Consider the following 14199-nt stretch of genomic DNA (forward strand, 5'->3'; position numbering starts at 1 on the left):
ATTAAAATAACATCAAATTGATCAGAAATACAGTGTAGACATTGTTAATGTTGTTGATGACTATTGACGCTGGAAACAGCAGATTTTTTTAATGGAATATCTACATAGGCGTACAGAGGCCCATTATCAGCAACCATCACTCCTGTGTTCCAATGGTATGTTGTGTTAGCTAATCCAAGTTTCTCATTTTAAAAGGCGAATTGATCATTAGAAAACCCTTTTTGCAATTATGTTAGCACCGTTAGACTAGTTGAGTATCTGGAGCATCAGCATTTGTGGGTTCGATTACAGGCTCAAAATGGCCAGAAACAAATAACTTTCTTCTGAAACTTGTCAGTCTATTCTTGTTCTGAGAAATTAAGGCTATTCCATAATTTTGCACGCCCAATTTTTCAGTTTTTGATTTGTTAAAAAAGTTTGAAATATCCAATAAATGTCGTTCCACTTCATGATTGTGTCCCACTTGTTGTTGATTCTTCACAAAAAAATACAGTTTTATATCTTTATGTTTGAAGCCTGAAATGTGGCAAAAGGTCGCAAAGTTCAAGGGGGCCGAATACTTTCGCAAGGCACTGTATATATATATATATATATATATATATATATATATATATATGACCTACTGACGCTATGGTTACTTCTTTTAGCAGCTATGGTTGTCTGCCAGCCTTATTTTCCACAGTCACTCATATTTTACTGAGGAAATGGTGCTGACGAGACAACCTTGGTTATCTGTTTGTGTAAATCCAAGGGGATTACTGCTCCAAATTCTAATGTTCAGCCAAGTAAATAGGCTGAGTGGTCTCGTTGGCTAAACCTTTACAATTTCAATAGAAAGACAGAGGAATTGAAAATACGAGGATGATCCACATCTGTTTATTGCAAATATGTTGACCAGGCTGGGATAATATCAATCTCAGTCAGACCACATTAGGAGCAGTGATTTACCCTGGTCATCTTCATTGTCAGTTTGTCCTTTCCAAACATCTCAAATCAAATGTTATTGGTCACATACACATTTTTACCAGATGTTATTGCGGGTGTTGCGAAATGCTTGTGTTCTTTGCTCCAACAGTGTTGTCTCTTTTTTATATTACGGCTATCTCGTCTTTTGTCTCGAGTGTCCATAGTACTGCGGGAACCTGCATATGATCCCAATCGTAAGCAAAAACTCAATCTTCACTTCTTAATTTCCTCACATAACCCCCTTTGTTACCTTATTCAGTTTCCCTCTTATTTTTATATCACCTCCTTTTTTCCGAACCCAGTCAGTTTGTGCTGGCCCAGTTTTGCCTCCCTATGATGTTAAGGAGAACATGTTGTTTGGGCTCAAAATCTCAATCCAGTATCCATCAGGATCCTGTATGAAGGCCACTCCCTTCATTTTACCTGTGTGGAAAAATACAATGGAATGTTACATTTACAAATTGAGAAAATACAAATGAAACAGCCTGATAAAGATGACTAGTCAACTGTAATATAGTCTATACACAAATTTGTTTTTCTCAGAGACCCTAAACATAAACACAAAATAATGTGAGAGAGGGAAAAGAAGAGGGGAAAAAAATATACCATCATCCGGTTTCTTAACAAATGTTACTCCTTGTTCTTCAAATACTTTGCAGGCTGCATAAACATCAGGTACAGCAATGCCGATGTGCCCTGCATAATAGAGAAAGTGGAGTGGGACAATTTAAATAATGTGGAATTGTCTCATGGTTGAAAAACACAATGGCTGTACCACATTCAAATGTTGAATTAAAAAGATCATATCGTTTTCTCACCAAAACCCCTCGGTTCAGAGTTTCCGTTGTGAAGAGATAATTTTTCATCTGACTCAGAGCCCCAGTTGCTTATAGAGAACAGAGAAAAGAGAAGTGAGAAAAGTCAAGTGAGAAATACAGTATATCATCTTCACCATCATGGTATTGTGACAGGGTAGGAACCATAGTTTCGGTCCATGTTTCCGAGGAGAAAGTAATTAGTGAAGAACATTAAACAGGTATAGAGAGAAATATTGATGGCGTCTTTTCTAGACACCAACTCCGCCATGGTTCTTTGGATAAAGCCTATGAGGAAAATTAATGGAATTTTGGAAGGTTTTTGGATAAATGCCGAAAATAAGGTCCGTGGAGATCTTATACGTTATTTTCTATGAGATTATCTTCATCAGCTAATGTCATTTTTTTGTGAATTTCGAAAAATGTATGTAATACAAAAAAACATGAATCACATGAAGCACCCCTTCTTAAACCTGCTCAGATGAGAGCGTTGTCAAAAATGTTCTATTATAATATAGTCGAGTGACCGCTCTAACAATGGAAATACATGTCCAAAAAGATAGATAGCAGGCTGGAGGAGGCGAGATGGGGTGGGACCATTCTAGCCAGGGCCACCATTCACTCCAGCAGGTAGTCTAGTGGTTAGAGCGTTGGGTCAGTAACTGAAAGGTTGCTGGATCAAATCCCTGAGCTGACAAGGTAAAAAATCTGTTGTTCTGCCCCTGAACAAGGCAGTTAACCCACTGTTCCCGGTAGGCCAGCATTGTATATAAAAATTTGTTCTTAACTGACTTGCCTGGTTAAATAAAAACATTACAAATATTTGTATGAACAACATGTACAACTCCGATATAAAGTAGTATTGTTGCCGAAATGCCACATGCGTCCACTTATATCAGTACATTCGTAACAACCTATCCATCACAAAACTTGTATTTGATCAAATAAGCCTCAGGTAGCAAATTAGCAATTACATTTTTTGTTTCCCAAATTGGTCGTCATACAAAAATTCCTCACTTTGTGGTCTTACTTTCATTGTCAAATTTTTGGGAGGAGTAAACCCTCTCGCTTTGCTTTGCCCTGAATGTCCAGTGTAGAGTCTGTGCAAGTCTTTGTGAGCACAACCATTATATGAAACATGCAGCCTTGAGAAATGTTTGGGCTATGGTGTAATAAGGTTTGTTTGTTTTTTTCAGTTTTTATTTATTTATATAAGTTTGACCAAGTTTTGCCAATGCAGTAATGTCTTTTGTAATGTCTTTTGTTTTCAGTTGTTCAGTATTCCATGTGTTTGGGCCCTTTTTATGTGACCTCTGTCAAGTCTCTGAAAGCACTGTTGTAGGCCTACTTCAACACGTGTCATGGCTATCTGTTAGTGATGGGTCGTTCGCGAACGAGCTGGCTCTTGAAGGTGATCGTTGGGAGCCGGCTCGCATATCAGAAGAGCCGAATCTATTTCTAAAAATAAAATAAAAATTAAGATAGGAATAATCAAAAGATTTAAATGAATAGAATGAACTAATTCAAAGAACAAAAATATATATAAAATAGGTCTAAATGCTGAAGTGCACACACATTTGTTTTGACTGTCTGCTCAGACTAACAGCCTCACCTGTTGTTCCTGTCAATCAGACATGCAGTGTCAACCAATGAACCAAAGATGCGTGAGGGAGGGCCGAGCCAACTCACTCACAGTCACACACTTAGCAGCCGAGGAAGGGCAGCTGTGAAAACAACAGCTGGAAAATGAGTTGGAAGCATAGTAGCATTTGGATTCATTTTAATAACGTAGACAATGTAGGAGCACAGTGTAGAATTTGCCAAAACAAAATCTCATATAAAGCCGCACAACCTACACTTATCAAGACACAGATGCAGACACAGGAGGCAGATGGTCGGAGTCTTACAATATTTATTCATCCAATAGGGGAAGGCAAGAGAATGGTCGTGGACAGGCAAAAGGGTCAAAACCAGTTCAGAGTCCAAAAGGTACCGAAGGGCAGACAGATTCAAGGTCAGGCCAGGCAGGATGATCAGGCAGGCGGGAAAGGAGTCCAAAAAGCTACTGCAGTTTGCTCCTGGACATCAAGGGTAACCACTTCTTACATGTCGGTTACATGTCACTTAATTGAAGATTTTTCGATGTCTAGCTGTCTTCTGGACTGCTTTGAGTTCAGTGACAGACACACCTCAGAGAACTTGGCAGAGGAACTGTTGAGAGTGGCCAGAGAATGGCAAGTAGATGGAAAAGTGATCTGTTGTGTTAGCGACAATGCAGCTAACATAACCAAAGTCATGAAAATTTTAAAACGGACCCATCCATGTCTTGCCCACACAATCAACCTCATTGTAAGAAAAACTAAAGTCTACACAATGCCAGATGGGGATGCCTGAGCTGAGGCCTAAATAAGACTGCACTACAAGGTGGAATTCAACATTTTATATGTTGAAGCGGTTTCTTGAGTCAAAGGATGCCATCATCTCTACCCTGGCCATTGTCAATGCACCTGTTGATGCTCTGACCCAAGAGGAATGGGAGGTGGTGGAGGAGGTGTGCAGAGTCCTGTAACCCTTTGAGCAGGTCACTGTGGAGATCAGTACAGTAAGCAGTTACTACATCATTATTTAATCCAGTATTATACAATGCCTTGCGAAAGTATTCGGCCCCCTTGAACTTTGCAACCTTTTGCCACATTTCAGGATTCAAACATAAAGATATAAAACTGTATTTTTTTGTGAAGAATCAACAACAAGTGGGACACAATCATGAAGTGGAACGACATTTATTGGATATTTCAAACTTTTTTAACAAATCAAAAACTGAAAAATTGGGCGTGCAAAATTATTCAGCCCCTTTACTTTCAGTGCAGCAAACTCTCTCCAGAAGTTCAGTGAGGATCTCTGAATGATCCAATGTTGACCTAAATGACTAATGATGATAAATACAATCCACCTGTGTGTAATCAAGTCTCCGTATAAATGCACCTGCACTGTGATAGTCTCAGAGGTCCGTTAAAAGCGCAGAGAGCATCATGAAGAACAAGGAACACACCAGGCAGGTCCGAGATACTGTTGTGAAGAAGTTTAAAGCCGGATTTGGATACAAAAATATTTCCCAAGCTTTAAACATCCCAAGGAGCACTGTGCAAGCGATAATATTGAAATGGAAGGAGTATCAGAACACTGCAAATCTATCAAGACCTGGCCGTCCCTCTAAACTTTCAGCTCATACAAGGAGAAGACTGTTCAGAGATGCAGCCAAGAGGCCCATGATCACTCTGGATGAACTGCAGAGATCTACAGCTGAGGTGGGAGACTCTGTCCATAGGACAACAATCAGTCGTATATTGCACAAATCTGGCCTTTATGGAAGAGTGGCAAGAAGAAAGCCATTTCTTAAAGATATCCATAAAAAGTGTCGTTTAAAGTTTGCCACAAGCCACCTGGGAGACACACCAAACATGTGGAAGAAGGTGCTCTGGTCAGATGAAACCAAAATTGAACTTTTTGGCAACAATGCAAAATGTTATGTTTGGCGTAAAAGCAACACAGCTGAACACACCATCCCCACTGTCAAACATGGTGGTGGCAGCATCATGGTTTGGGCCTGCTTTTCTTCAGCAGGGACAGGGAAGATGGTTAAAATTGATGGGAAGATGGATGGAGCCAAATACAGGACCATTCTGGAAGAAAACCTGATGGAGTCTGCAAAAGACCTGAGACTGGGACGGAGATTTGTCTTCCAACAAGACAATGATCCAAAACATAAAGCAAAATCTACAATGGAATGGTTCAAAAATAAACATATCCAGGTGTTAGAATGGCCAAGTCAAAGTCCAGACCTGAATCCAATCGAGAATCTGTGGAAAGAACTGAAAACTGCTGTTCTCAAATGCTCTCCATCCAACCTCACTGAGCTCGAGCTGTTTTGCAAGGAGGAATGGGAAAAAATGTCAGTCTCTCGATGTGCTAAACTGATAGAGACATACCCCAAGCGACTTACAGCTGTAATCGCAGCAAAAGGTGGCGCTACAAAGTATTAACTTAAGGGGGCTGAATAATTTTGCACGCCCAATTTTTCAGTTTTTGATTTGTTAAAAAAGTTTGAAATATCCAATAAATGTCGTTCCACTTCATGATTGTGTCCCACTTGTTGTTGATTCTTCACAAAAAAATACAGTTTTATATCTTTATGTTTGAAGCCTGAAATGTGGCAAAAGGTCGCAAAGTTCAAGGGGGCCGAATACTTTCGCAAGGCACTGTATATGTATATGAGTAGTAGATGAGAATGTAGTATCCGTAGACAAAACATGAACCTGAACTAATAAGTTACTGTTCTCTTTTTTCAGCTATGTGACAGCCTCAAAAATTTAACTCCTGTGTAAGGGTCTGCAGCGAATCACAGCCAGTCGCCAGAGTGAAGCTAATGTAACCATAGGACATGTGATAGAGTTGATGGGCACCCTATGTTCATCAATGGACAGAAAGTTCCACAGAATGGAATATAATCACGTGCTATCAGAAACTACTGCACTTGACCCCAGGTTTAAGAAGTTAGCCTTCAGTGATGCCAGAGCGATTGATTAGGCTCTTCAAAGAATAACCTCCGCAGCAGGGAGGGACAGCCCCAGCAGTCAGCTGGCTCAGGCACCAGAGCAACAGGAAGAAGAGGGATCAGATGGAGAAGAACCACCAGCAGTAGTGCCACAAACGTCTGCCGTTTGACGAGAGAGCAACTGGGGATGCAGCACAAAGGAATCCCTCTGCAGACGCCACAATGGAGGTCCGATCCTATTTGGAGGAGCCCCTGGTGGAAGAACAAGGCCTCTGTCTACCCACGGCTTACTAAAGTCATGACAGGGAGACTCTGCATAGTGGCCATATCCTTCCCTCTGAGAGGGTCTTCTCGAAAACGGGACAAATAATTACTGAGAGAAGAAACCGCATCAGCCCCTTGAAAGTGTGGCAGCTTGCATTTCTGAATTCAAATCTATCATAAAAGCAAAATATGGTCAGCATTGCTGTGTGCTGCTGGTTATAACATGGCAATAAAGAAGAGAGAGAAAAGAGGGACCAGTTTAATGTTTTAAGTGGGATGCTGCAGTTTTGCACATTGTTATTGATTTGTCTTTGATATGGTGCAATATTCTATTATTATGTTGTTCAGATTGTATTTGTTTTGAATTGTTTCATTTATATGCACTTTGTTTCTATACATTAAAAAAGTTATACTTTAAATGCACATGTGTAATATCATCCTTCTTTGTTACATTTATTTCAATTTGTGGGATGCTGCAGTTTTGCAAATTGTATTTATTTTTCTTTGATATGGTGCAATATTCTATGATGCTGTTCAGATTGTATTAGTTTTGTAATGGTTAGATTTATATGCACTTTGTTTATATATTCAAAAGTTATACTTTAAATGCAAATGTTTAATAGCATTATTTTTCATGACAAACCAATGCATTTTTAAGTACATTGTGGTTAAGTTAGAGTATGATTTCATTTAATAATTTAATTAGAATTGTTTTAACACCAATCATAGTCAAACTATTGCAAACTGTTTGACTTGAAAAAATACAAAACATATTTATTTTTAAAGAGCAGTCTGGGAACCAAAAGAGACGGCTCTATTTGGTGAGCTGAGCCGAAAGAGCCGGAATGCCCATCACTACTATCTGTCCGGTAGAAGTAATGTATTTGACAGTAACGTTAATCCTGTTTCAAACAAGCAAACTTCTACACTTTTTCATTTGTTATAACGTAAACTCACTCACTTTTGTACATTGCCTTGGTCCGTACAATTAACCTTATTTTAGCGCCCCAAAAACGTAATACTTCCAGATCAACTGTAATGTCAATACCATTGTAAAGCACAATTTCTCCCCTTTCCAACATAATCAATTACATGACCCCCACGCTACCCGTTTCTGCATAATTCAAGCAGGCAATGAGCCCCGTCGGGTCTTTTTTTTAAATGACTGGTGGGGAAGCTAAACTAATGTTTGGTAGTGAGAAGGAGAGATGTTGTGTGGGAAAATAGCTTTTTTTCACTACATCTGTCCAATTTATCACCTTATCGCCTCTAAAATGTAAATAAAACACTATAAAGAGTTTATATAATGTGTCATTATATACCTATTTGAAGGCTTGTGTCGAATTTGAATCGGGTTTTTAGGACGGTGCTAAAGTGATCTAAGAAGTAAACAGCGGCTTTGAGAATGATGATCGCATGCAATGATGATGAAAAAAATTACTAGGTATCCCCCCCCCTTACCCCAGTCACTGTCCATTTCTTGTTTTTAAAGGATGAGAGAAGTGCTACACCTGGTGGAGAGAGATTGTAAGACAGAAATAGTTGCTTTATGCGCGCTGTACGTTACGACATGAAACGTCAAGATGTAACGGAGGGTCAGTTTTTTCAACTTTTCTCCAATACTATAGAGCCATTACCATGTCGATCAACGCTTGAATAGAAACCTAGTTCACACCCCCGATTTTGAAGTCAACACAGTCGCTACAGTCCCATTAGTTTTCTTTGTAGCCTCGTTTGAATGTTGGGGTTACGCACATTGGTACGGAATGGGGTGAGTTTACGTTAGCTAATTTTCCCCCAACATCGGACACTCTCTAGCGGTTGGAGATCTAAATCACCTCGAGCTCAACATTTAAATGAACGACACCCTTCTAGCTAACTGACTACCGATTTGTATTGCAATTTATGCAAGTTAGGTTTTGAGAGTTTTCAAAAAAGTAATATGTATATACATTTTGTGGGACACGCTGTATATCGTAAAATCCGAATTCGCGACTGACAACACGTAATTTATTAATATCCAATTTTTTACCTCCGAAATATAGTTTACGGATTTGCTAACGTTGTTGCTAGCTTGGTTGCCAAATGTTGATAGAACTGCTAAGTAAGCAAAAAGGAAAGACATTTTAAGCTTTAGATAATACATATCACGTAAACAACTGAAAGTTGTCAAGCTTTACCTTATGAAAATTAGAGTCCTCTGGGGCGTTTTGTACCATCTGCAAAAATTAATTTTAAACTTTGAACCATGAACTTTTTTGACACCTATGTTTAATCTTACAACAGCTAACGTTACATAGAGGCAGTATTTAGTCAAGTGTTATAATGTATGCATCAATATTAAACTAATAACAGATAAACAGATAACATCAAATAAAAAACGTGGGTACACTTTCAGTTATTGTGAAAACGTTCATCACCTTTCAATTGCCTTAACTTTGAAATGTAAATGTTTATACATATTCAGATTGAGTTATCTTTATAAAATGTGTATAGTATGCCAAGTTATTTAGCTACATGAATTTACCACCACAGCATGGAGAAAGTCAAGAGGAAGCAGTGGTGAGGTGGACATGGTCCATGCAGTGGAGGACTGCGGTGGCAGGGATGTTTATCCGCCAGGCTGCCAAGGTTAGGCATCTGTTGTTTTTAGGAGATTACCACGTGTATGCAAATTTAATCTGCTAGTAACAGTTTTATTCTCTTATCTACCAAGGTGCATGGTGTACCTCGGCAGACCCGGGCGGACAGGCTGAGCGGCAGGGTGACCCATGGTTGTTGCAGTGGACCAGCCACATCGCTTGCACCAGAGGATGAAAAGTCTCTGGTGCAGTACTGTATCTACCAAAAAACAAAACAAACATTTTCATTCTGGTTGGATAATTTTCTATTCTATTGACATTTTTTGTGACAAGATAGGGATGGAGATCGAGATTTAATTGTTTTGTTTGTTTTCATATAAAATGATTTATTTGTACATGTCAAAAATATATATTTATTCAACCCATCTTCCTTTACTTTCCAAGTGCATCTCTGCAACACAAACTCCAACATTGTTTTAATTGTTTTTCAATGCAAATGACTGAAATTAAAGTTTTATTTTATGTAAATTATTCATACTCATTTATATTTTAATATTAAACTGTTATCTACTTTCTCAAAACATAAGATTCCTCTGTAAAACAAATTATGAGACATTATTTGGTTACAACACTGAATATGTTGGTGAAGAACCATTTTTTAAAGAGTCCACAGGAGGGCGCACCGGGCTACGCCATGAAAAGTTGACAGGCAAGTCTTTTTTCTTTTTTTTACAGGAAGGCTAGCCAACTATCTAGTAAACACTTTGGATACGAGGTTGGTGTCTCATTTTTGAACACAATTTTAATGGATATATCTTGTAATTGAACCAAATAGTAAGGTGGCCAATGACTGGGGACCGTATTGCCAATAATACGGAACTTATGTTTTTTGATAAGCCACTTTTTTGATAAGCCACAAAAAGCTGATAGCATGTTTGACATTTCAGTGGAAATACTACTAATTGATAACCCGTTGGGTAACATTTTTACAACACGAATAATCACAAAACATTGATGGCTTGATCACAAGATATCACTGTTGAAGGTAATATATGCCGATAATACGGGGTGCTAAGCTATCTGCCTTCGACTGTTCCCTATAAATGGGCCTAGAACCTGTGGTTTGATTAGAACAATTATTTATTTGATTTAATCATGTAATAGTAGGCTACTGATTATTTATCAGTATCAACTTGCGAGCTACTCGTTGACAGCACACATACTACTTATAGCTTGCTATCGACCTGTTGGAGATCCCTGGTTAGATGTTACAGGATCATCTCATCGACCTGTTGGAGACCCCTGGGTTAGATGTTACAGGATCATTTCATCGACCTGTTGGAGATCCCTGGTTAGATGTTACAGGATCATCTCATCGACCTGTTGGAGACCCCTGGTTAGATGTTACAGGATCATTTCATCGACCTGTTGGAGATCCCTGGTTAGATGTTACAGGATCATTTCATCGACCTGTTGGAGACCCATGGTTAGATGTTACAGGATCATTTCATCGACCTGTTGGAGATCCCTGGTTAGATGTTACAGGATCATCTCATCGACCTGTTGGAGACCCCTGGTTAGATGTTACAGGATCATCTCATCGACCTGTTGGAGACCCCTGGTTAGATGTTACAGGATCATTTCATCGACCTGTTGGAGATCCCTGGTTAGATGTTACAGGATAATTTCATCGACCTGTTGGAGACCCATGGTTAGATGTTACAGGATCATTTCATCGACCTGTTGGAGACCCCTGGTTAGATGTTACAGGATCATTTCATCGACCTGTTGGAGACCACTGGGTTAGATGTTACAGGATCATCTCATCGACCTGTTGGAGACCCCTGGTTAGTTGTTACAGGATCATCTCCTCGACCTGTTGGAGACCCCTGGTTAGATGTTACAGGATCATCTCCTCGACCTGTTGGAGACCCCTGGTTAGATGTTACAGGATCATCTCCTCGACCTGTTGGAGACCCCTGGTTAGATGTTACAGGATCATCTCATCAACCTGTTGGAGACCCCTGGTTAGATGTTACAGGATCATCTCATCGACCTGTTGGAGACCCCTGGTTAGATGTTACAGGATCATTTCATCGACCTGTTGGAGACCCCTGGTTAGATGTTACCGGATCATTTTCTATTATATACAATTTTTACAGGGCACTTCATAGCTCGACTAGCAGATCTGGAATCTATGTGCTTGTGTGTGCTGAGGTTTTAAGTGGGGTGCCTACTGTGTGAGTTCGATGGTGGCTCGTCGAGAGAAAGTCCATGCTGTCCTCTCCTTTACATCTGTAGGGATCTCCTTCTTTTCCTCATAACCCAGGAAGTAGAGTGTGAAGAGCATTGATGGGAAGTCTATCTTCTGCAGCAACCTGAGGCAAATAGGAATCGCAATTGGGGTGTATTCATTATGCCGATTCTCTTGCAAAACATTTAGCAACAGAAACCATTTACTACAAATGGAAAAGGTTTTGCAATGAAAATGAAACTTTCTTTTAGACAAATTCAGTTAGGTCCTTCCTCGTTCCACTCACAGAGTGAGACATCTTCTAGAGGGGTAAGGTACTAGGCATGAAACCCCATTGTGTGTGTGTGTGAGAGAGTAGTATGGGACTCACGTCATGCCCATGATGCGGGTGTAGAAGTCTAAAGACTTGAGAGGGTCTTTTACCCTCAGCATGGTTTGCTGCATCATGTAGTCCTGGGGAGAGACGGGGAAACACACACAGACGCAGAGAGAGAGAGCGGGGGAGACAGGTGGGGAGAGACAGAGAGAGTGACGGGGAGACAGAGAGAGAGAGCGGGGGAGACAGGTGGGGAGAGACAGAGAGAGTGACGGGGAGACAGAGAGAGAGCGGGGGAGACAGGTGGGGAGAGAGGGAGAGACAGAGAGAGTGACGGGGAGACAGAGAGAGTGATGGGGAGACAGAGAGAGAGAGCGGGGGAGACAGGTGGGGAGAGACAGAGAGAGTGACGGGGAGACAGAGAGAGAGCGGGGGAGACAGGTGGGGAGAGAGGGAGAGACAGAGAGAGTGACGGGGAGACAGAGAGAGTGATGGGGAGACAGAGAGAGTGACGGGGAGACAGAGAGAGTGATGGGGAGACAGAGAGAGACAGTGAACGAGAGACAGAGGGGAGAGAGAGAAATGGGGGGACAGGTGGAGAGAGAGCGATGGGGAGAGAGAGAGTGTGCGTGTGACGGGGAGAGACAGAGGGGGGACAGGTGGAGAGAGAGAGATGGGGACAGGGGGAGAGAGAGACAGAGAGAGTGATGGGGAGAGACAGTGAGCGAGAGAGGGGGGGGGGGGGGGGGGGGGGGAGAGCGCAACACAATTAGACCCAACCAAATCATGAGAAAACAAAAAGATCTTTGAAATCTTTGACTATGTACAGACTCAGTGAGCATAGCCTTGCTATTGAGAAAGGCCGCCATACGCAGCCCTGACTCTCAAGAGAAGACAGGCTATGTGCACACTGCCCACAAAATGATGTGGAAACTGAGCTGCACTTCCTAACCTCCTGCCAAATGTATATTAGAGACACATATTTCCCTCAGATTACACAGACCTACAAAGGATTCGAAAACAAATCCATACTTGATAAACTCCCATATCTACTGGGTGAAATACCACAGTGTGCCTTCACAGCAGCAAGATGTGTGACCTGTTGCCACAAACAAAAGGGCAACCAGTGAAGAACAAACACCATTGTAAATACAACCTATATTTATGTTTATTTATTTTCTATTTCGTACTTTAACTATTTGCACATCATTACAACATTATATATACAGTACATAATATGACATTTGGAATGTGTTTATTTTTTTGGAACTTTTGTAAGTCATGTTTACTGTTCATTTTTTTATTGTTTATTTCGCTTTTGTTTATTATCTATTTCACTTGCTTTGGCAATGTAAACATACGTTTCCCATGCCAATAAAGCCCTTAAATTGAAATAGAATTGAAATTGAATTAGAGAGAAAGAGAGGTCAATTGCAAAATGTGTTTTGACCCTGGCCTCCTCAGCTATGTTCTCAGTTTACAACTCTAGAAGATAAGTTAGAACTCAAACTAGAGGCAACACATTACTCTGTATAAATAATGGCATTCTAATGTCTGGAGCTACTAGTAAACACTTTTCTTTGCTAAAGGAGCACAGGGCTTGGCTATGTAGCCTACAACTAACATAGCCTGCTCAACAACAGGTTTGCTGATACAGACTGTCAAGCAAGTAAAATAGGCCTACTGTGAATAAGTGATACATTAATGCTAGCTTACATATTCTATTTAATTTGCGCTCCATCCGTGTGACACTCACCTGGGTGATAGGTTCCCCTTCTTTGCATGCTGCGGATGCAGCCTCATCTGTGAGTCCTTTGTCTGTCATTTTGTGTTGAAAGACCCAATTGACAGCAGGGAAATTCACAGGCTGTTTGAGTAGCTTGGGAAAGGCGCTCCTAAAGCCGACTGGCAAGTTGAGACAGTTCACAGCGAAGCATGACACTCCCTAAAGTTGGTAGGTAGGAGGGGTTCACAAACATTTTGAAACGAAAGCACCAGAGTTGTGTAAAACGAATGCGTGTCAAGTAAGTGTGCATTGCAGTGGAGGCTACAACTGGCAGAAAGTCTAATCGGGTTCATACTTTATACAGGGCATTCGGAAAGTATTCAGACCCCTTGACTTTTTCCACATTTTGTTACGTTGCAACCTTATTCTATAATTAATTAAATACAAATGTTTTCCTCATCAATCCACAAACACCCTGTTTTCGCTTTATTAAAGGGTATTTAGGAATTGTGCAAATATATAAAGAAAATTATAACAGAAATACCTTATTTAAATAAGTATTCAGCCCCTTTGCTATGAGACTCGAAATTGAGCTCAGGTGCATCCTGTTCCATTGATCATCCTTGAGATGTTTCAACAACTTGATTGGAGTCCACCTGTGGTAAATTCAATTGACTGGACATGAATGGAAAGGCACACACCTGTCTATATAAGGTCCCAC

The 14199-nt window shown here is 40.5% G+C and overlaps 1 protein-coding gene and 1 long non-coding RNA gene across 2 annotated transcripts; one reads left to right on the plus strand and one right to left on the minus strand.

Annotated features, from left to right (window-relative positions):
- Positions 1-776: 776 nt before the first annotated feature.
- LOC110522520 (lactoylglutathione lyase) lies at positions 777-13673 on the minus strand. The gene is made up of 6 exons (XM_036976142.1): positions 13509-13673; positions 11807-11889; positions 11420-11560; positions 1785-1852; positions 1573-1662; positions 777-1389 (listed from the first exon to the last, which is right to left on the minus strand). The coding sequence occupies exons 1-6, from the start codon at positions 13575-13577 to the stop codon at positions 1298-1300; spliced, it is 543 nt and encodes a 180-aa protein (XP_036832037.1). The 5' UTR covers positions 13578-13673; the 3' UTR covers positions 777-1297.
- LOC110522521 lies at positions 8272-9713 on the plus strand. Its single transcript, XR_002473336.2, has 3 exons — positions 8272-8371; positions 9136-9231; positions 9317-9713. It is a non-coding gene; the product is annotated as an uncharacterized LOC110522521 (long non-coding RNA).
- Positions 13674-14199: the final 526 nt, after the last annotated feature.

This window comes from Oncorhynchus mykiss, chromosome 4 (assembly GCF_013265735.2).
Source record: "Oncorhynchus mykiss isolate Arlee chromosome 4, USDA_OmykA_1.1, whole genome shotgun sequence".
In the NCBI taxonomy this organism is placed as follows: domain Eukaryota; kingdom Metazoa; phylum Chordata; class Actinopteri; order Salmoniformes; family Salmonidae; genus Oncorhynchus; species Oncorhynchus mykiss.

What these genes read in the sequence shown, in the direction of transcription:
- LOC110522520 (XM_036976142.1), bottom strand. Translation starts at nt 13,577, where the DNA reads ATGACAGACAAAGGACTCACAGATGAGGCTGCATCCGCAGCATGCAAA. An exon ending in GCCACCATCGAACTCACACA is followed by an intron (nt 1,853 to 11,419) that starts GTAGGCACCCCA and finishes GTTCTCTATAAG; the next exon opens with CAACTGGGGCTCTGAGTCAG. An exon ending in TGTTAAGAAACCGGATGATG is followed by an intron (nt 1,390 to 1,572) that starts GTATATTTTTTT and finishes TTTTCCACACAG; the next exon opens with GTAAAATGAAGGGAGTGGCC.